Genomic DNA, 23312 nt, shown 5'->3' with positions numbered 1-23312 from the left:
GAAGGGGTCTCGCCAAATGACGACATTACTCACTTACAACCGAGAGAGGACGGTAATGAGCTTTACTGCGTGTTTGCAGCGTTTCAGAAGTATTATATAGTTTCTAGTTGAGTGCTACGAATGAATATTTTTGTTTGGCGCAGGTCAAAGAAATTAAAGGTCCAATTAAACCCACAAAAAAATAATGGCAGCTGCTGATATAATAAAGATTAGGCATTATCAGACAAATATTGCTCAGTGTCAAATGTTTGTTGATTTGTATCACAGTGAGATGCTTCATTTATCTCTGTTTCAATCTTCTTCACTGGCAGTAGCTCAGTCCGCTGGGCCGGACAGCTGGGAACCGGAGGGTCGCCGGTTCAAGTCCCCCGTGTGGACCAAGTAAGCAGGCTGGTAGCTAGTGAGTTGCCAGTTTGCCTCCAGAGCACTGCCAAGGTGCAAGGCACCGAACCCCCAACTGCTCCACGGGAGCTTGAGGGGAAAACTTGTGATAAAATGTGTGACTGAAAAATGGCTGCCCTGCACCCCCTCTGTAGTGCATGTGTTTGTGTGTGTGATATGTAGGGGGTGCAAGACAAATTTCAATTGTGTGTGATTGCTGTCAGTTGCACGCAAAAGGACTTAAATAAACTATCTTATCTTATCTTATCTTACCTGGAAAAGTCCTATCAGATTACACACACATCTCATCTTTCACCTCCAGCACCTCTAATTGTTTCATATCCGTTCACGCTGATTAAAAATGGAAGGCAACAGCGTTTAGATGTGACAAATGAAATCATCAAAAACTATTTGCTGAGTGTGTCAGTCTTTTCCGGCTATCTGTCAGCATGTTAGGTTATTAATTTTCCTTCCCTATCTACAGACACAAAACGCCGTACACACATGTTTGCGATAAATACACAGACCCCCCCCACACACACACACACACACACACAAAACACATGACTGTCTGCCTACTGCTGAGACCTGATTGCCTGACTGCTAACCTTTGTTACTTTGTGAGATGCCGGTGTGTGTGTGTGTGTGTGTGTGTGTGTGTTTTTGTGTGCGTGTGCGTGTGCGTGTGTGTGTTTCTCCAAAGAGAGAGAGACATAAGTGAATGCAGCCCCGCTGGGGTCTTGGATGGCAGTCACACATTTTATCACAAGTTTTCCCCTCAAGCTGATACAAGTCCACTCTCATCAATTTGCGCAATGAAAACTACTTTCTGCATTTCTGTTGGGTCATTATGCTGTGTGGGGTGATATTCAGGCTGAAAATAGGAATTGTATTGGAATGCAAAATGTTACTGAAGATGATCTGACAGACAGACAGACAGACAGACAGACAGACAGACAGACAGACAGACAGACAGACAGACAGACAGACAGATAGATAGATAGATAGATAGATAGATAGATAGATAGATAGATAGATAGATAGATAGATAGATAGATAGATAGAGTGCAAGGTTTTCAATTCTATTGCAGCAGGGGATGAGACATAATACAAGGTAACATAACCAGCAGCTGTGAAGAAATGATAGAAAATTAATTCTGGCTGACACACACCTGTGACCACGCACACACACCCACATAAATGGTTGTGACTCATCATCCCTGCATCAATACTGCCCTCCGCTCTGTCCGGCTGGCCTGTTAGCCTGAGCGGAGAGGCAGTTTGTGATCGTGAGCAATGAGACGAGCAGAGAATAAAGGACCGATGGGATGAGATCAGCACAGAGGCGATAGATAAGAAATGAGCCTGACTGTAATCACAGAGGATACACACACAGGCACAAACGTGGATAAATTTGTACAATTCCTCTGTTGCATAGACAGAAATGAGCTCCTCATGCTCAAATGACTGGGATTACAAGGATCTGATTACATATGTATAACATGTGATGTAAAGAATGTAAAGTCCTGCCCTCTGTCTGATCCCAACTCCGATCTCAAACCCATTAGTTGATTGAGTCAGGAACCATCAATATTTTACTGATGCTGATTAATCTCATAATGAATAGACCAAACTCGACACAAAAGTGTGTGTGTGTGTGTGTGTGTGTGTGTGTGTGTGTGTGTGTGTGTGTGTGTGTGTGTGCGTGTGTGTGTGTGTGTGCGTCTGTGTGCGTCTGTGTACGTGTGTGTGTTTGCACGTCTGCTTCTTTTTCCTGTGTTCCTTTAAACCTAATAAACAATAGAGAAAGACAAACACATTTGATCCAAATCTACAATCACACCAGTGTATGTCTGCCCCAGTGAGTGTGTGGATGTGTGTGTGTGTTCAGAGAGTGAAAATCTGAGTGAGATAACTGCTCACACCTGCCAGCTTTCCCAGTCGTGTGGATACAGACTGTTTGTTGCTCCTTTATCTGCTTCCTCTCCAATGTCCTTTATCAGCAGCAGCGCTGTGGGAAAAAGAGGAATAAAAACAGAAACAAAGAATAGAATGATTGGGTGTTGTGCACTTGTGCATTTGTGTGGTTTGTGTAGTGGAGATTGCAGCTAGTGACAAATGTTCGAGCCACTCTTTGTGAGAAAAATTACTCTGTAGTTAAATTTGAATTTAATGGATGCACTTGAGGATGTGAAGGTTTTCTGTGTCAGTAAATTTGTGTGCATGAGTATGGCTTTGTTCTTTTTATTTATCCTGGCTGCAGGAATCTTTTCATTGCTTTGCCTTCGCAGGTTCTAACTTGACTTATTATTGAGAATTTCCACACCTTCCCAAAAACATTGCAAGGCCTTGAAAACACATTTACAAGTTGATAACTCTTAGTGGCACTTATTGGAAATGTCAGATTGACGCTGGTGGGCATCATGCAGTATGTGCAATATGTAAACATGCATGGTTAAGGTGCCCTGCCCTGTTAAAAGGCATCTTAAGTCACATTTCTGGCAGATTGTGCTGTTTACAACGCAGTACTGTTGGACTCTCACTATGTGTGAGCACCCTGCTGCCACCTGTCTCACTGTGCAGTTTGTGTGATGTAGTATTTGTAATTACTGATGCTTGTTAAGCAGAAGCATTTCTCTTCCCCCGGATCTCTGTCAGGCAGATTTACAGACTTGTTTTCAGTGATCACAGAGAGGCAGAGCAGCATACCAGCAATCGAAAGCACGGAGAGCACATGCTTCAGCTTCATTCCAATGAAAACTCATTATTGTCAGTCCTTTCTGTGTATATTATATACGTTTTGTTTATGTAGTGTTTGTTTTTAAAGGAAAAATTTCCAAATCTTCCACCCAAGAGACATCCAGTCACATTTATAAGTACTACTACATTATCAACAAAATTTTCTATGTTTTGTTTTCCAAGCAGAGTTTGTTTGCAGGAAAGAGCTGCTTTATATCAGAGTGGAAAGAACTGATGCAGCCATTGGTTTGATTTATTGTTTGTTACCAGTGAGCCTAAAAGCCTCTGAAGAGAGCTGAGCAGAGTTTGGGACCCTTTGACTTTGCAAGGAGATATTTGATTCAAGGTAAGTATGAAAGATATGAGTAAGTTAGACATTTTATGAAATGATGATGATGATTTTGAAAATCCATGAATGGAGTAATTAATTATGACTGACCTCCACAAATCTGAAATTATCACAATGGCTTCACACTCCAAAATATTAGCAAAAACATTTTGTTGAAACAATTCAATGAGGAAGCAAATGTCCAAAGCTTTGCTGAGCTCTCACAGACCAGCTTGGGTTAGGAATGGAAGACTAAGGTGTCTTCAGGAGCCCCGTCTATCTATGCATCCATCAATTGATGCATTCACTACATCATGACCCTATACAGGTCACAGACACCCCACACAAAAACACCAGGAATTTGCAAGCAGGGAAGTCAGAGGGGCCCCGGGCTCCGTCGCCCTCTCTCTCTCTCGCTCTCCCTCCCTTTACATTGTTTCAGTCTTATGATCAAGTCTCGCAAAAGCCTCTCCTGAGCTGGATGGAAGAAAAACAGCCGGCCCCAGACGTGACAGGCAGCAGGAAGCCCAGGGTCCCGTGGGTGCTGACTGAGAAATGTGACAGCGACCTGCAGCATCCTCCACCAAACTGCAATTTCCCTAAACACTACTTCATAGTAATGTAGCGTTGTGCTGTACTGGTTTGAAGCACCTGTCCACACCCTTTTTCACTTTCACGAGCTTGAACTGGAATTCTAGGTATATGTGGCATTTCTTTGGTGGTGTTGCTCTTGGGAACATATAACGCTCAAGTGTGTATGAAGGATCAGACTTTATAGATGCTTTTATACCACTTTTTCCAGTGACTAAATCCAGGCTATGATACAGTCAAACAGGCATAGAATAGCTTTCAATTATAAATCAAATTAAGACAATTTTTTAATAGACACTAAATGGTATAGTGCGTTATTACCTGCTGCTCAATCGTATGGACAACATAAACATTTAGTGAGGGGAAAAAAACTAAGGAAAATTGTGCGTTAATTATAGGTTAAAATGGAAAATTACGCAGCAGTACAAAAAATGCAGCTATTTGATGAACTTGCATGGAATTCGTGAGGAATGGCTAAAAGCTGGAGGGACAGTTACTCCTCCTGAGTTACTCACTCACTCACTCACTTCCCAGCTACACACAATTGATGGCCTCTTTCAATGTCCTTCCTCTTGGACTTGCCTTTCGTATTCATAGTAACCGATCCTTATCCCGATTCCTTGTCTTGCCTGCATTTGAGTCCTCACTACTCACTTTATTGTATCCAGTACCCTGGGACAACACACTGCAACTGCACATTGGACAAAATATCAATTTCAGCCCCACAAAGAGTTCTTTTCAATGTTTTCCAAACACAGCTGCTCTACTTTCCTGCTGGAGGTGATGCTTTCTTTCCCTATTACTTCTAAACTATATATCAGCTCATGCATATACAAAGAATCACAGACCTTATTGTAGCTAAATGCTAGAAAAAAAGTAGTGAACCTTAAAGAACTAGAAAGTAGGATCACCTCTGCTTTATAAATGCATCACATGTGGTCTAATCGTCATGCAAGTCACAAACTTGTTGCTGTTGTGCTGTGGCTCCTAAGAGTCTTTGTGCAGGCACTTGCATGTTCCACTTTGCAGCATCTGGAGCTTGGGGCTACAGAGTATAAAGGCCAACTCTGAGGTAAACAAAGAGGACAATTACACAAAAGAGCAGTGTGTCCTTGCACAGTAGTTAAGCTCACACAACAGAAAGAACCCGTACAGACTCCAGAAAGTAGATGAAATGGCCCTCACATCCTCCAAACGACTTCCCCATCATGAAATTAAAAACTCATCTGCTTCCAAGAATAAGTCTGAGCTGTTGAGCGGGAAGGCATGGCACCAATGTCTAACCGGTCCAACACCATTATCTTGATCACTTTCACAGAGACGCTCCACAGCTGAGATGATGTCAGAATGCACTGCAGGAACAAATACAGGCTTTCATGTCCCTTTGAACATTTCCAGTCATTTGCTTTGCAACAGGAAAAATATGTAGTATTGCCCTTTTGTCGTGGCTTCAGTGTGATAATCATTAAATAGCTAAAATGACAAAAAGCCTGCAGCTTATAAAGGTAGTTTCAGGTGTAACCTACAAACAGGAACAAGTGAGGCAGAGACACAGGAAATACTTAATTCTTACAATTTCTACTCTTCTTTCAGTTCTTTGGTGATGTGGATGAATGACACTGAAAATTAGTAACTTCCATTAATTAATTTGTTTCCTGTTCACCAGTTTGTGTATACCAGAATTAGTGTGTGTGTGTGTGTGTGTGTGTAACTTACACCACAATGGACTTGAAAAGAAACAGGATCAACCTCATGTTGAAAGTTGACAGCAACAGATTCCAAATGCAAAAACCACACTTGAAATGAACTCGACATTTATCTGCTCCTTGTGAATGACAAAAATTAGGGAAAACACACCTGGCCATGGAGCAGCTGAGCAGCCAATTGTCCAATTACTTTTGGTCCCTTGACAATGGGGAGGCACATATAGAAATGGTTGTAATTCCTACACCGTTCACCTGATTTGGATGTAAATACCCTCAAATTAAAGCTAAAAGTCTGTACTTAAAGCACTTGATTGTCTCATTTCAAGTCCATTGTGGTGGTCTACAGAGCCAAAATTGTGTCAATGTCAAAATACTTATGGACCTAACTGTACAAAGTGGGATATTTTCCTTTTTCCTTACACCTCAGAGGGAAATGTTGATTTCTTTTTTTACACCACTACATTTTATGTGACGTCACCTCTCATTTTCAATATTATGACAAATTATGTGCAGTAAATTAACGCGAGCAATCCTTTTAACACATCTGACTTCACTGTAATGAGAGAAAACGTTTAATTGTAACATCAGTTATAAGCTTCGATCAGTTTGCATTCAGGAGGAGCATCTTTTCTTTAAAAAGCCGCCTGGAAACAAAGACAAAGGAGAACGAAGTTGGAAATGCAAGGAAATGTAAACAATAAAAATAAAAGAGAACACAAGAATGGAAAAACAAAGATTTATTTTGAAACAGAACTTCCCACAAAATGCCCTGCAAAAAAATTAGAGGGACTAATAACAAACACAAGTTTCCTAGAAATAAATTAAAGTTGTCTATCCTCTCCTCCTCAGGTTAGTCTCCCTTACTGTTAGAACAGGTCTACCTCTAAAATATACCTCCCCCTGCGTTGGCAAGCAGCGTCTCTACAGCAACATCGACCACCATCATGCCCTTCTGCCGACAGGCCGCTGCCATGGAAACCTGTGATTTGGTCCGTCACCAAGGAGGGCCGACGTTAATAATACAGCACTATTATGTTTCAGTGTGGCTCCGTTTCCCTCAGACTCCTCTACAGACTGAAGCTCAACAGTAACATACTCTAATGTCACGTACAGTCAGAAACAGCAAAACATAGAGCTTGTTGCTTGTCTGCCTATTATACCCCACTTGATATTTCACCCCCATCCAAGGACACACACACACACACACACACACACACACACACACACACACACACACACACACACACACACACACACACACACACACACACACACACACACACACACACACACACACACACACACACACACACACACACACACACACACACACACACACACACAGTATCAAACATGGCATAAAACAGTGTTGAAGAGGCGCTTTAGAGTGGATACACTTATATGCAACTAAAACATATATGTTTTCATTGTATTTATCGTTATTTCTCTAAATGGCATTTTGTAGCACTTGGATCAGTTCATTGCATGTCACGGTGTGCAGGACGGGGTTAACACTTCATGTGCCAGACTGCACAGAATGGTCAAAAGGAGGTGTGGCCAGTCCTCACCCTGTCGTCTCCGACTCTTTGGTCGCTAAAAAGATAAATGGGTCGTCTCATGCTGATGTAAAGGCTCAAATGATTCATTAAAATGTTCATCTCTTTAAAAAAAAAAAAACCTTTACACAGTTACACACAAGGATCAACTACCTAAACCGATACAAAGACTAACACTGAAAGCAGAACAAAATATATTAGTACTTAGTAACACACATCTGATTAGTAACATCAGATTCTACTGCCAACCTTTTACAATCAGATCCCATCTAAACAGATTTGTAACTTCAATAGTGACTTCAGTACCAAGAATACCTCCAAGGTGACATCGATAAAAAGCACGATAAAGTCACATTCACTGCCGCAGAACGTTTCAGACCGGTAAAAAACAATCCAACAGTAACTTGCATAAGTAAATGTTATGGGGCACAGATCCTTCTGACTGCATCAGGGCCACACACACACACACACGCCACTTAAAGCAGCATGGACAACGTTTCAATCTGTGCTAAGCCACAAACACAACACAGTCTCTACCAGCCGCCAAGAATCCAGACGTCAGTTTGGGCTCCAGATGTTGTCTAGTGTGTGAAGTGGATGTTTGGAGGAGTAAAATAGTTTCAGGTGGCAAATGTTTTGGATTTATCGGAGAAGCCACAATCAAGGCTACGAGAAGGACTGCCGCCTGCGCTCACACCACCTCAGACTTCATTATCCTCACAAGGCACGATCTCCTGCATACGGCACGTTTCATTTGGGACAGTCTGCGAGTTTCTCTCACAAAAACACAGAAAATAATAATGAGATGGAAGTCATTGAGGTGATTCATGAGAAACAACAACATTCGCAACAACACAAAACAAGTTAATAACAGTAAAATCAGTGAAGGGTTAAAAACAACCGAAAAATGGCAGCCATTCAAACATTTAGAGAACTGAAAGAAATAGGAGCGTTTCTTTCTGACACACTTCCTTATCAGCAGCCTACAGACAGGGCGGGCTCATGTCTGCGTGTGTGTGTGAATGTGTATGCGAATATATAAGAGGGACTGGGGTGAAAGGGTACAGTGGAGGTCAAGCTTATTCAGCCACGATGTCAGAGCTCAGAGGTTACTGTAGGTGCGATCTGATATGCCGCTGGCTGCAGTAAGGGGCGTGGCCTCTTCAAGACTCCTGAGGCACCACTTCCATTATCTTCTGACAAAGCGCTGTGCTCGAGACTGCAAGAGATGCGAGAAACGACACGGCGTGAGTGACATTTACCCACAAACAACGCAGAGAGAAAGAGACAAAATAATCAGGACTCACAGATGATCTGCAGGAGCCACTTGGGTTTAGTCCTCCACCACACGCCGAAAATGTAGACGGGCACTCCGGTGGCAATGATGCCGAAGCCGATGGCGCACTCCACTGGAGTCTTCCAGATGGAGACGACGATGAGGAAGAGGCACGCCAGCACGAAACTGATCGGCAACAGGATGTTCACCTGCAGAGACAAGAGAAGAAGAAGCAGGAGGGTAATTAGACATTGGTATGATCTTCTAGGATCCTGCTCACCTGCCCGTCCCCGTCATCCTTTTATTTGAGGTCTTTTGAAACATACGCGGCCTTCTGAAGTTCTCCATAGTAGTAGGACTGTCGATCCCACTGGGATCCATAAATTCATTCAATAAACCCACACAAGCCTCTATCCAACACCATTCTACTGATTATAGAGTGTTAGTATACAATACAATATATGAAAGTTAGACTGAATGCGATAATCAATCAGATCACATCCAGGTTAGTGATGCATCTGTAAATTGAAGGTTAATTAGTGCATTTGTAGCCCTGAATGTGTTGAACAGCAGGAATGTGACGAGAGTGAGACAGGTCAGCAGAGACAGTGCCGCGCGCCCCCCACACACACACACACACACACACACACACACACACACACACACACACACACACACACACACACACACACACACACACACACACACACACACACACACACACACACACACACACACACACACACACACACACACACACACACACACACACACACACACACACACACACACACACACCTCTCACTTTGCTGCCCTGCTTCCCAACAATACACACTGTCATGCCAGCAGCCGGGGGGGGGGGGGGGGGGGCATCACATCGCATCACACATGAAAGCACACACACACACACGGCCAGCAAACACACAATTGTCCCCTGTCAGCAACAGTCAGGAGGAACTGTGCTCTTCTTCGTAGGCACACACAGACAAACACACACACAACGTCACGCGCCTCATCAGCAGCTGATGGGCATTCGGTCTCTCTTCTGTCCCATTACTTCCTATGTCCACTGAATGGATCTTTGTTATGTTGGCATAAGAGGAAACATCTACTGCTGCCAAACATATCTGGAGCGCCTGCTGCCTCTCTTCCTCAAGTCTTCATCTTTAGCTCCTCTCCCTCAGTTTGAGACACTACAAGAGCTTCTTCAGGAACTCAGGAGGGTTAAATTGTAGCCTCCAGCGCTCCGTTTGTGTTTTATGAAGCGATCGTTCACTCCACTGCCTTCAGGAAGGAATGTTAAAGACTCTAGAAGCTTCCATACTCTGTAACCTGCCTGTGAGATACATAGATGATCACTTTGTTCTTCTGTCTCCAATCATGCTGTGATCATTCCAAGCCGTCACTGAGGAGAGGATCAGACCAAACATGACAAACCATTCTGATTCTGACATCTTGCTGTGAATATGGAGGCGTCACTGGAAAACGGACAGTGACTGTCCAAGCGCCAAAGTTATTAATTATTTAAGGCCTGATTCAGATTGGTGGCTTTTGTGGGAGACTCCTGAAGTCAAAAGATCTGTGGGGAAACTTAGGAGTTGTGCAGACGTTTAACTCCTAACTAACTAACCAACTAAACCTGCCAGTAATCTAAACAAAGGTGCACCAATTTGAATGTGCAAAATGGATGTCTGTTATTTATAGGATTGATATGTTTTTTATAATTACTACTTTTTATTAATTGGACAGGTGTGTGTCAACGTCTCAGTCCATTGTGGTCATTTTTAGGTTTTCAGCACATAGACAGTTCCATTGGACGTAACTACGGCCCAACACATTTACTGAAATGACAAAGTCCTAAAATCGTTGTGCTGCAGAATGAATGAATGGAAGATGATCGTTCACAGAGCGAGGAGACATGAGGGAGGATCTCAGTGTCTTGGAGGGACGCTGATGTTAATATACGGTGGTGTAATGAGTCCGGCTTACCTTGATCGGTCGCTCCAGCTCGGGCTTCTTATAGCGCAGCCACATCATCCCCACGATCGCCAAGGCAATACAAAGCCAGTTGAAGAAACTGAAGAAGTTTATGACGGAGAAGATGTCATTGGAAAAAGCATAGAGCAGCGTCATCAAACACTGCAGGGAGAAAGAGAGAGAGGGAGAGAGAGAGGGAGAGAGACCGTGATCGAGCTGTTCCTTTAACGCCACATCTTTACTTATGACTTCTCACTATGAATCTGTGCTCTCATTGATTATTTTAGCATTTTTGGCAGTGGAGGTAAACTCACAACCTCCACTGCCCTAATGTAGCACATTTGAACATAAGAACACATACAGTGAACAGAAGAGAGGGGAGGGGGGTCAGGAGGCTGGGGTGGATCATTGACAGCAGACTGGGCAGATGACCCTCCCTGGATCCCACAAAGAACAACCTGAAAGGGAGAGCAACAGACGGACCTCCAGTATAAATCAGCCATTCAAAGATAGATTTTAAGGTGGAATTGCTTTAACAAACAGTATGTGTGTGTTTTACCTGGAGGAAGTGAATAGAGAGCCGTTGACTGATCCAAAGCAGGAGAGACCAACAAACACCGGGATGATCCATGACATTGGCCCCAAGTAGTAATTCCCAAAATCCTGTACAAACACACACAATGTTGTGAGTGTGTGTGTGTGTGTTTCAACAATTCAAAGATCTTAAATCTCAAGCTCTTTCTGTGTATGTGCTCACCACTGCCACAGCCTCCGAGCCAAGCATCTGTTCCGGTGACAGTGTGGTGAAATAGGCCAGGTTGGTCAGAACGTACACCACCGTCACAATCGGAAGAGAGATGATGATGGCAAGAGGCAGATTCCTGTGTAGATGATAGGAGAACAAAAAAAAACAAAAAAATTAGCGAGAGTGAGAGATTACCACCACGCACTACTGCTGCATGTCAAACTGCTCATAAATACTCACCTGTACGGATCAATCATCTCCTCGGTAACAAAGTTCAAGTAGTTCCTGAGTGGAAAAGTTGGAATATTATTTTTTTTAATTATAGAAGAGAAATTACCATTAAAATGAAGCAAAACAAACTGGAAACTCCAAAGTTACTCCAGACATGAATGTTACTGTGTGTGTGTGTGTGTGTGTGTGTGTGTGTGTGTGTGTGTGTGTGTGTGTGTGTGTGTGTGTGTGTGTGTGTGTGTGTGTGTGTGTGTGTGTGTGTGTGTGTGTGTGTGTGTGTGTGTGTGTGTGTGTGTGTGTGTGTGCACATGCAAACTCGTGAATATAATACAATAAAGGTCAGTGTGTGTCTGTAGTTGTGTTCACTCACCAGCCGCCGTAGGCAAACAGGCCACTGTACAGCGCCAGACCCAAGCTACCAAACTCATATTTGGAACCCTTGAAGGAATTTTCTGGAAGAAGACCCTCTGTGTCACCTGGTGGAGAAGAGGAAAGAGGTCAACGGACAATCCCAATCTGTGGTTTAATGGTTGCAGTCTGCAGGCAGGACGAGCTGCCCATCACACACACACACACACACACACACACTAAACGACAAATATTCTAGTTAAATACGTCTCAGAATGTGGATCAGTGAATGGCAGCAGAACGAGACACTCAATAAGCAACCCAGACTGTGGTGTTACTTAAGGATGAAGGTCTGGAGATCCTCCTCAGGCGAGGATCATACAAGAGGGAAAAATGTAGTGTGTGTGTGTGTGTATGTCACCCAGGGTCACCCAGCAGTCAAACTCAACAGCAATAACCATAATGGAATCAAACGCATTGTTTTCAGATTTTGAAAAAAATGTAATGAGTATTAGGACATTTCTCCAGAAAAGCTTTCATGTTCATGTCTCAATTTCGCTTCAGTGCCTTGCTCAAGGGCAAGACAACAGCAACTTAGGTAAGAGACAGCCTTAATAATCTCGTTCAGTTTCTGCCATAAAACCCCTTCTGCTGAATATTTATATTAAAGAAAGCATCCGACATAATGAGTGTGTGGTTATGAGACATTTGTACAGTAGATAAAGAAGAAGAAAAACAAAAACAAACAAGAAAGTCCAATAATGAGAACCTGGATATAAGATACACATGTATATTAGGCAAAGCACAGGCAGTTATGATGTCATGACAATATTAACCCTCGAGTTTCAGATGACAACATGCTGATAGCACGATGACATCATAGGTGCGACCTTTGGCAGAATGACATCATTACGACAGCCACAAACGCATCACGTATACAACAGGTTGCAAGATGAGAACGGGGGAAGGGAAAGAGGGGAAGAAGAAAATAAAGTCAGCCCTCCAGGTTACCACATGGGGGTCTGTGCCACATTCCTGACCAAACTGCTCCATGCAACAAAAATACACACACACACACACACACACACACACACACATTCACAGACAAGGCGACGGTTGCTAAACCAACAGTTTCAGGCCATGTTGGTATTGGGGAGGGTTAGCTCTAAGCCGCTAGGCAGCATGGGAAACACATGCTTAAAGCTATGTCTGTCCCGCCGTCTCCCCCCCCGACCAGACACAACGAGGCAGCGTGACGTTTCAGTGCACTAGTGAACACAGAACCGCCTGGACCCGCCCGGGCCAGCAGCCGCCTGACAAAGACGCTCTGCAGGGGGTCAGGACCCCGTCTAAGCCCAGCATGACCGTAGACGAGCTTCATTATGACTGCTGAAACCGTTTCACAACAACTTCTTAAACTAGAGGAGCTCATTAGTGCATACCTTCGCCAAGGCCAAACAGTCCTCCTGTTACTGCGCGACTATTTCTCACCCATGAAAATAATTTTTTGTGTAACTTCCCTGCAAAGTAAATATATCTGCTTTATTCAAACATCAAAGTTTTTTTTTAACATGCGTATCATCAATAGAGCTAGCAGGCATGTTGGCGCTCGTAGCCCTCAGTGGGGTCACATGATACCAGTACCAGGCTGTGAAACTGAGACACACGCACATACACCAAACGGAGACCAGCACAGCACAGCACACCACACACACACACACACACACACACACACACACACATGCACACAGACAGACAGACAAACGCAACAATGCCAAACACACACACACTGCTACTTGTAAATGTGTTGAAATTAGGTCAAGTTTAATACCAGGGATTACAGGGAGTTAAACTCTGACTCTTAGCAATAATGTACTTTGCAGGACGTTTGAATGAAAGATGCACTCAAACTAATGCATTGACTGGTTCTTAATGTTTATTTTTGGCACTCTAGTATTCTTGGCGAGGTAACCTTATGAGTGTATCTTATTTTAAAACCAGACAGAATTCAAAGTGAACAGTTGAACAAAATCGAATTAAAGGTTAAATCGACAAATTGTGAAATATTCTTTGAAAAGGAATATTCTCATTCATCTCTATAATCCTCAGAATGCTGCCTTTGTATGGAGTTGGTGAAATTAAAGAGATAAGAATTGTTACACCTGAATTCTGCCAGTTCTAATATTGAAGAAAGCAGCTTAATCATTTAAACTGTTATTTAGCGCAGTGGCAGCTCAGTGCTTCTTGTCCCAACAATGCTACAAATAACCTGGATTCAGCCTAATGACTCGCTCGACCTGCGAAACTGAATGCGATCCAACCAGCCAGAATATGGTTGACGACGTGGCCTTGAGATTTGGTGACGCCTGTGCGCATGCCGACCAGCGGGCTCCTCTCAGGAATGTGACAAACACAGGCAGAGACACCAGAGTGGGGTTTGAGAAATAGGGGTTTTTAAGCTGCTACTCAGATTGGCACACACACCGACTTTATGGACTCTCCAGAGAGACACAGAAAGAGGGTGATGACGTTAGTGTCAATGATACGAGGAAGCAATATTAATAAGCTGAACAGTGTGTGCTGCCAGTTTGGTTTATACTTAAACAAGATGGAAACGTAGTAACGTACTTCAGATGAAAACTACTTTGGTGTCTTCAAGCTTAAAATAACTAACTTCACAGCTGGCCTCGTCTCTTAAGAACAACTCACGCTCCACCTACCACAGGTGTCACAAAGGGCGTGGTCACATAGGGCGTAGTCACAGAGATCACAGTGCCACGCACCCAAGAGTTTGCACTGCGCGCACACACAGTCCGTGATCCAAAGCTGGATAATCTGAGGCAACAGTTATTACAGGCGCTGCACACAACGACATGAAACACACTCACAGGCTGGGCTTCCATGTTCCAAGAGTCCCCTTTCAGACGGTGATTAGGACCAGACTAAAGTAACTAATGAGTAGATCTCAGTCCTTGTGCTTCCCCTAAACATCAATTGGACACACATGGTTTACATTAGAGGTAAAACATGACTTTGTGTGGTTTAAGACCAATCTTTAAGACTTGATACTAACATACTAAGCTTGGTTGTGGCCTTTGAATGAGAAAAGACAAATATTCTTATTTTCTCCTGTATTCAAACCGCTTCCTCCTGTGTTTTATGGACAAGAATTGCTGCGTCCTTCTACTGTTCAACATTGCGTCCAGGTCGTTTATGGGCATTCCCTTTATTAATTTAAGAGTTGCCTCTTGGATCCAATGCAACCGACTGAGCCGCACTCCAGTCACGGCCAAGCTACTGCTTCACCTTGTGGGCCCGCTACAATAAACTAGCTTGTCAAAAAAGGTACCACACTTCTCTCCTCATGCCACATTCCCTTTCTACTCCCAGTGCTGTGGGTCTGCCATCTTCAATATGTAGGAGGTTCAGATCAGAAAAGGTGTCGTGTCATTTGTAGGACAAGACGCCCCCAGAGGTAAGAGGTGAAGCTCTGACTGAACACCTGAGCTTAACGCGGCTGCGTTGAGAGTTTTGGTTTCCATCTGCCCTCCTTCTATCTCTGGCTCCACTTCACAGCATCCTGCGGCCCTAATGACCATTTGGCGGCATGCCAGAGAGCAAAACTAACCCAAACACAAAACTACATTCTCACTCATTCACTGCCCTGATAAAGCAAGAACTCTAAGATGGAAACACAAACAATTTGATCACATAAGACCAACCTGTCACAGAACACTGAGTTCAATCACATAATGCTCATTTGGTCTCATTTATTCATTAGTTTTGCACTTTATTAATCCTCAAAGGGCTGTTAGCTTTTTATGCCACAGTCCAGCTTTTTATTCAAACAAATCAAATTGTGATTATTGCCACACGTGATGATTAGAGCCATTTTAGTATATTGGGGTTGTGGCCCATCCCAAAAAAGTTTTATTACCAGCAGGGGAAAGCTGGGAACACGTGAATGGGAACAAACACAACAGTGATTAAAATCTAATATTGAACAAACTTGACCACAGCACATTCAGCCCTCAAAGCTGCATGTTCGCTGCTTCCTTGTAACACGTCTACAATCTCTTCAGGCAAAACACGCAACGTCTGCAAGCGGCTTACTTCATCATGAGTGCCAGCAGGGTGCCAGCAGGAGCACATGTCGCGCTGTATATCCAAATAAATCATAGCTTGGTGCGATTTTGTAATGGCAAGTGGCCAAAGTAAAAATTGGGATTTGAATTGATTTAGCGGCATCCAGTGAGCAGCCTGGTGCCTTTGTCGAGGGCAGCGGCAGGAAGATAACACCTGTTTAGATGAGAGGAAACTCACACAGACGCAGAAAGAACAACGCCAACATGCAACACACACCTGCTGTGAGTCAACGGCGCACGCGGCTGAGTCTGAGTGAGCACACAGGGGCGAGGCAGGTGTGACGCCAAGTTAACAACTTCCTGTTGTGAGTCAGAAGGCCGGCGGTTCAATGTAGTTTAATTCTGCCTGTTGCACTACATTTGCTCGCGTGTTAAACTTTGCACATGTGCCCTCTTTGCAAGCAGCCTTTGATGGTTCAGAGTCAAATCCAGACTCCAGTGGGTTTTGTTTATTGCTTTAGCTTGGTGCAACTGGGCAAATCAGTAGATGCAAATCATGTCTCTCACATACTCACTTCCTATACACTAAAATAAAAACAGGCAGAATTTGCCTGTGTTTGTTGGTGTGTTTGTGGCTTACCTTGGCCAATCCTGACAAAGCCAATGATGATGATGAGTCCCAACGCAAGCAGCTTGGCCGCGGCGAAGAAGTCCTGCACTCTGGTGGCTGCTTTCACACTGTAGCAGTTCACGAATGTCAGCAAGACTGTAGAGGAGAGACAGAGATGGGCAAAGAGACAAAACATCAATCAGCTATGATTGCCAAAGTTAATAAATGGCCCAGTATACTTCATTAAGACCAACTTTTGAGCTTCGTCTACTTTACATCGATATCTCTGCCTGGTTGACATTTGTCAAAATATCATACTGGTGAAACATACTGGGGCATTTTCCTCACTCTTCTACTATGCACCTTAAAACACATAAAAGGCTTTATCCTCCAATTTATATTTATATTTAGCTCTTGAGAAGAAGAATGCTTGCTCCCCAAGTGTGTGTGTGTGTGTGTGTGTGTGTGTGTGTGTGTGTGTGTGTGTGTGTGTGTGTGTAAGAGGAATGTAGAGGGGGAATAAAGTCTTTTCAACCATGGCCCTCTTTCTTTTACCCACACACGTACAGTGCTAGTATTCTATTCAACCCCCCCCCCCCCCCCCCCCCCCCCCACACACACACACACACACACACACACACATACAGTAAACACAACACACACACACCGAGTTGTTGAATAGGCCCCTAACCCTGGCGCCCATTAAAAGTGATTAACTAAAGCAGCAGGTCCCTTCAAAGCTCCTAAATCAGGTCGGGCCACAATACAGACGAGATGCGGAACAATGAGGCTCTGTGCTGAAGAGACCAAGACACAGACAGTTTGTGACTGTGTGTGTGCCGTGTGCACCCTGGACTGTACCCACTCTTGACTCATTAATACTAATGCAGAGACGTACATTATATACAGTACGCATACACAGTACACATCAATGTACCTGTGGTATGATACACTGATCTCAGTTACAATTATGCATACAGAACAGGTCAATGAAACAAAAACAGAGATTTGGCTCTCAGACCCTCAGTGACCCTGAACTCCCCACTGCCTAGTCCCCTGACACACACACAGAGGAGTCCGTGTCATGTGGTCTCAGTTAGGATTAAGTCTCCAGCCACTTGGAGGATTAGGCACTGGAGATACTAACTAGCCGGAGATACTAAACACTGTAGCAGTGTTAGCAATTACTATTATTATTTATCAGACCTCACCATGCCAAATGTGCTGCTGTTCCAGGTTTCATATAACTGAACAATTGTAATTAATTAAATGTAAATCTAAATGTTATTGTGTCAAATACATTACAGTTGCCACTTTAGAGTTTTTTACAATGCAATTATAGTTACAGCAATTACAATGCAATTACCACTTTAACGGATAATTCATTTAGATAAAAAATTAAAATATGAAAATTGTAATTAAATTAAATAATCCTATCTTGCAGATGTACAGCTTTGGCTTTTTCTGCAGTGCTTGAAAACTTATTTCAGTGTAGACTTGATGCTTATTGTGGTGTTTCAGCACAAACAATTGGTGAACCACGATATCATCAGTAGACGTGAGGAAGTGAAGTGTTACAGAGCAGGTGGCGGGATGAAGCCGAAACCAAGATAAATGTGCTCATACTCTTGACTAGTGGATGATGAAATATTGCGGTCTATAGGTTTGAGAGTGTGTGCGTGTGTCTTCGCTTCATACACTCTCACTGCCCGCATGCCAACATCGCATCTAGCAGCGTTGCATCATCCCTCCCGGCGCGGCTGGCATACTCACGGATGCAGAGGCAGGCCACCAGCTTGGCCCCGTTCTCCGGCACCGGGCACATGGGGAAGATGGGCTTCAGCAGGTACGTGGCGAACACGTAGGCGACGATGTACTGGGAGGACGGCCGGATGATGAGCAACTCGATCCAGAGTTTGAGGAAAGCCGGTAGGGAGCCGTAAACCTCCAGGATGTAGGCATAGTCCCCGCCGGACTTACTGATGGTGGTCCCCAGCTCGGCGTAGCACAGGGCGCCCACAGTGGAGAACACGCCGCACACCGACCACACGATCAGGGACAGACCCACCGAGCCGGCCTCCCTCACCACGCCTGTCGGTGTGACGAAGATGCCCGAGCCGATGATGGTGCCAACGATGATCGCCACGCCGTTGACCAGGGTGATGGTTCTCTTCAGGGCGACGCCGTCTTCCGCGTCGCCGCTCTTGGCCGCTTCGCCCCCCGTCGTCCTGATCAGGCTGTCCTCCGTCCCCTCCCCTTCGCTGCCCGGGGACAGCATCCTCTCCGTGACCTGTTTGTCATCCTCCCTGCCCGCCGACGCGTTGGAGTTCCTTTTCTTTAAACTTGACATGTCGTTTCTCTCTCTCTTCCCGTGTTGCCGAGACTCTTCCTCCGCCCGCTGCGTCGCCTGATGCCGGCCGAGCTCAGCCACGAGGAGTCCGCTGGCGCGTGTGTATGTGTGCGTATGAGTGTGGACCGCGTGTTTTCCGGCTCGCTACTACGTCTGCCGGGGGACGGTACAATGACAGCCCAAGAAATAAGCATGACGATCTTAGTGCTGCTCCTCCTCCTCCTCCTCTATATCATTCAAGGCCAACCCCCGTCTGGGCGTCACGGACACAGATGACGCTTATTGCGTAACTACAAGCGACACACCTCCTCCATCCTGATGAATTAAATACGTCGAAGAAATAAATAAATTGGCGTCCTTCTCAATAATATGTACAAATAAAAAAAGTACATAAATAGCCATAATATTTGCCTGAAAATAAATCATACAAATAAAACAAGTACATATTTTGGCATCAAAATAAAGTCAAATCACCTCTTTCCTAATAAGACAAATACATAACAACTCTCGCAACCTCCAGCGGCCGCGGCTTCCTGCTGTTTCAATTCCAATCTGCTTGTATCTCATATTGCCTATTTTACCTCGGGGTCCACGAAAAAAGATCAACAACAACAACAATAATAACAATAATAATATTTACAACCCTCTTTCTTTCTTTCTCTCTATCTCTCTCTCCTTTTCCCCCGCTTCTGTATAAAAAAATATCTCCAAAAGAAACGAGCCCTTGACCTTCGCCTGTACATATATGGCTGTATACAGTATATAAAGCAATAGTCTAGAATCTAGACTATTTTATAGGGGTGTCAAACTCGTTTTAGTTTGGGGCCACATTCGGCCCAATTTAGATTCAAGTGGGCCGGATAAGTAAAATCATAGCATAATAACCTATAAGTGGATGTAAATGGACAACTTCCCTTTGTTTTAGTGCAAAGAACTACAGGTTCATATTGCAAATGTACTTTTATTTAACTATCTTTTTACAAAACATATGATGAACAACCTGAAATTTCTTAAGTCAGTGATTCCCAAACTTTTTCTGCAGGCCCCCCCTTCTGTAGATAAGAATATTTTCGCCCCACACACACACACACGCACGCACGCACGCGCGCACACACACACACACCTTTAGCTTCCAAATTCCAATGGAATTTTAAACATTAGAATTTATAAAACTGCAACTTATTATTTAACAAAATAAGTAAGGTGACAAATCACCTTTACCGTGGAATTATGAAAGGTCCACCTGTGTAATACTGTGTAACTTAATTTCTAAATTAAGCTATTCTTTGCAAAAAATAACTTTTTATCAGCACATCTTCTCATTGACTGGTGTGGGCTTCAACTTTGTGCTGCAGATGTTTTCAAATCGGGGTTGCAGCTGTCAGACTGACAGCTCCGACCTATATTTTGTGTTTATTGAGGCTCACATAGATAGGGTGTGGCAACGGAAGGATTGTGGCCATGGCTCTCCTACCCAGCGGCGGGTAATCGCTCTTTCTCCTGCGTTGTTAATAATAATAATTAGTTTAAACCTCTCACAACTTGGGTTGTAACGCTAAACTAGCGGCTAGCCAAGCTAACAGTGCACCCGATCAGCTGATCAGCGCAAACTGTGAAGCGGCGCCGATAAAAACAAACAACGGAGAAGGATACAAATATATGGAGCACTAATGTTATCTGGACGCTCATTCTCCGGCTGCGATATGTAGAAGTATGGCCTCATTCATTTGCCTGAGGCGATACTTATTTGTATCGCTCCTCTTCCCATCACGCACCGCAATAGCCTATCAAAGAATCAATCCTCGGAAAATCACCTTCATTTAGCGCTGAGCTAACGCTGATGTGGAAACGCTGCATTTTGATCGCGGAATGCCGTGACTTCGCGGGTGGGTCACCGAATCGACATGTGTTGTGGGTATGAACAATGTACGCTTAAAAGCTCTTTGCTCTCGCGGGCCACGTGAAATGACTCGGCGGGCCGGATTCGGCCCGCGGGCCTTGAGTTTGACACCAAACTACATGGCAAATATTAGCTTTAGCTATTTTGAACTTGTTCTTTTTGTCGTGGCACCGTATATATATATGATATGTATATATATATATATATATATATATATATATCATATATATATGTCATGTATAATATCATCCACAATATTCATTTGAAGTAGTTTATCTTTACATACTTACATTACACCATTCCAAGGCCACTCTGCTTACACACCACTGTGCTGCCAAATCCACCACAAACCAGTTCATCATATTTGCAGATGAACTGCCAGAATGTGCGATTGTTTCTTCCCACAGGTGATAAGACTCTCTGCACCTGTACAATCACAAAATAACCTTCTTTTGAAAAAAAAAACTAGATTGTACTTTATTAATACTGCACTTCTTCTTTTTAAACTGCTGCTTTTACTGTCATTTAACTGTGTGTACCTGTTTCTGCATTTGCACACTGGTCCTGAACGCAACTTCATTCTACTGTATGTGTATTTACAGATATGGCTGGAATGACAAATAAACCTGTAACTTGAAACTTGAAACTCCTACAAATCCCCTTTTTCAAACACTTTAAACTCACTATGTAATCATGACTTCCTTCCTCTAATTTATATCTACATTGATTGCTTTTCGATTACGTTACAGCTCAACCAGTTCTGCCCAAAAGTTTGTGTCAGCCCCTATCAGGGCAGATCCAACAGCTTTCAGTCTACATGAGTTGTGTGACCCCCGGCTTTGACTGTGTGTGTGCAGCTGCAAGAACACACAGATCAGATTCTCTCAGTTTGGTGATATTTCTTTTCACAGGCGTCTGCCATCTAACATATGAATGTCCTATTTCTTGACAGTGTAAAAGCAAACGCATTTGTAGCTTCTGCTGTTTTCACTGGCTCTTACCGGTCTCTAGTCTTTGAATCTTCACACCCCCCATTTGGACACACAGGCACATTACAGTTGCTTGATATACATGCTACCTACACACACCTCCACAGACAAACAATTTCCTGTGCTCAGACAGTGGACATAGTCAACATGTAATGGCCAAATCCAGCCCAGAGGTGAGGTCCCATACTAGAGCAGTCCATTTGTCCTAAGCCTGAGGAATGCATGACCCTTGCCTCAGGAGTCACAGATACAAATGTTTCCTCCTACCTTTGGCTTGGCCTCATCTGCTGGCTGCTGTAGGCCACCAGGAGACATGGGAACACGCTCAGGAACATTTTTGAGTCACTGTTGGAGGGGTGTGGAAGTCTGGTGGTAGTGTTGCCTCAAAAGCAACATTAAACTGTATCTGAGATGAATATAGAGAAAATAAAAATGGTGCCGATGTTTAGTCTTTTAGTCAGTTCTTTAACACCAACACCATTTATCTCTGGATCGTTGACAGAAAAAGATGAAAAATTGTCAATTGTCGTTCATCTGTGCTTTTCTCACTTTGAACAAGTTTAAATGTTTGCTATGGAAAAGGTTTAATAAATGTAACAGATGCATGATTCTTACTGTTGTGTGGGTCGTTTAGATGGAGGGAGTGTGGGACTCAGAGAGGGATCAGATATGCAAACCTGCTGCAATCTGCAGTTCAGTATGTTTGCAGCCCAAATCATGTTGGAGGTTGACTCCCTTCTTCGCCACAACAATTCTGTAATTGTACAAAATGTCTCAATACGTTATAACTCTTCTCATAGCATGTTAAACAATAACGCCTCTCATGATACTGGCATCACCCAGTGCTGACAACATTATGATGATGACACAGATTCCTGGAAGTGAATTGCAAGCCCACTCTGTGAAAAGGCTTTTACTGAACATTTGACTGAAGATGCAAATTTGAGTAGAAATGCTGATGGGGTTACTTTTCTAAACAAAGAGGGGAAGCTGCACTGTGGGTGTGGGAGAGGTCCTGTGCTGGTCACAGTTGTTCTCAGGCTCTCACCCAAAGAATCTGCATGTAGGCTGATCACAATTACACATTTGACAAGACATCAATGGCAAGTAAAACTGTTTTATTGTACTGTTAGTCTCTATTGGTGATATATGTGCATATTCAGATCAGCAGCAGTAAATACCAACATGTAAAAATAGTAAAGCAGTAAACTAAAACCTCCAAATGTGATTATCGACCTCAGAGGGTTAAAAGGATTCTATACTCTTTGTGTGAAGAAGTTGTATACGTAGCCTAAACATCAGCACTGAATTTTTTCTACAGGTGCAGTAGTTGAATTGAACTTTCATCCAAACGAGCCTTTATTCTTCAGAACTTAAAGGGAAAAAGTGGATTCCAGTCCTTTTGTCTGAAACAACACAGAAAAACTCCACTGTGTTGGAGCTGAGGAGCACATGCAGGGGGAAGCTGGAAAGGAAGAGCAGCTGGCTTGAGGTTCAGAG

At 43.6% G+C, this 23312-nt stretch overlaps 1 protein-coding gene and 1 long non-coding RNA gene across 2 annotated transcripts in view; one reads left to right on the top strand and one right to left on the bottom strand.

Annotated features, from left to right (window-relative positions):
* LOC142991870 (uncharacterized) overlaps positions 1-23312 on the top strand; it is a 271893-nt gene that overhangs the window by 174456 nt on the left and 74125 nt on the right. The window lies entirely within an intron of this gene.
* slc7a5 (solute carrier family 7 member 5) lies at positions 6466-19127 on the bottom strand. The gene is made up of 10 exons (XM_076142437.1): positions 18347-19127; positions 16604-16729; positions 11901-12006; positions 11540-11584; positions 11312-11435; positions 11114-11217; positions 10916-11012; positions 10567-10716; positions 8609-8786; positions 6466-8520 (listed from the first exon to the last, which is right to left on the bottom strand). Exons 1-10 carry the CDS (start codon positions 18921-18923, stop codon positions 8465-8467), a joined length of 1563 nt encoding a protein of 520 aa, XP_075998552.1. The 5' UTR covers positions 18924-19127; the 3' UTR covers positions 6466-8464.

This window comes from Genypterus blacodes, unplaced genomic scaffold, assembly GCF_046128005.1.
Source record: "Genypterus blacodes isolate CSIRO-AG114 ecotype Tasmania unplaced genomic scaffold, CSIRO-AGI_Gbla_v1 ptg000021l_1, whole genome shotgun sequence".
Taxonomy (NCBI): domain Eukaryota; kingdom Metazoa; phylum Chordata; class Actinopteri; order Ophidiiformes; family Ophidiidae; genus Genypterus; species Genypterus blacodes.
Note: the sequence above shows the minus strand (reverse complement) of the source record. Positions and strands in the feature narration are given on the sequence as shown.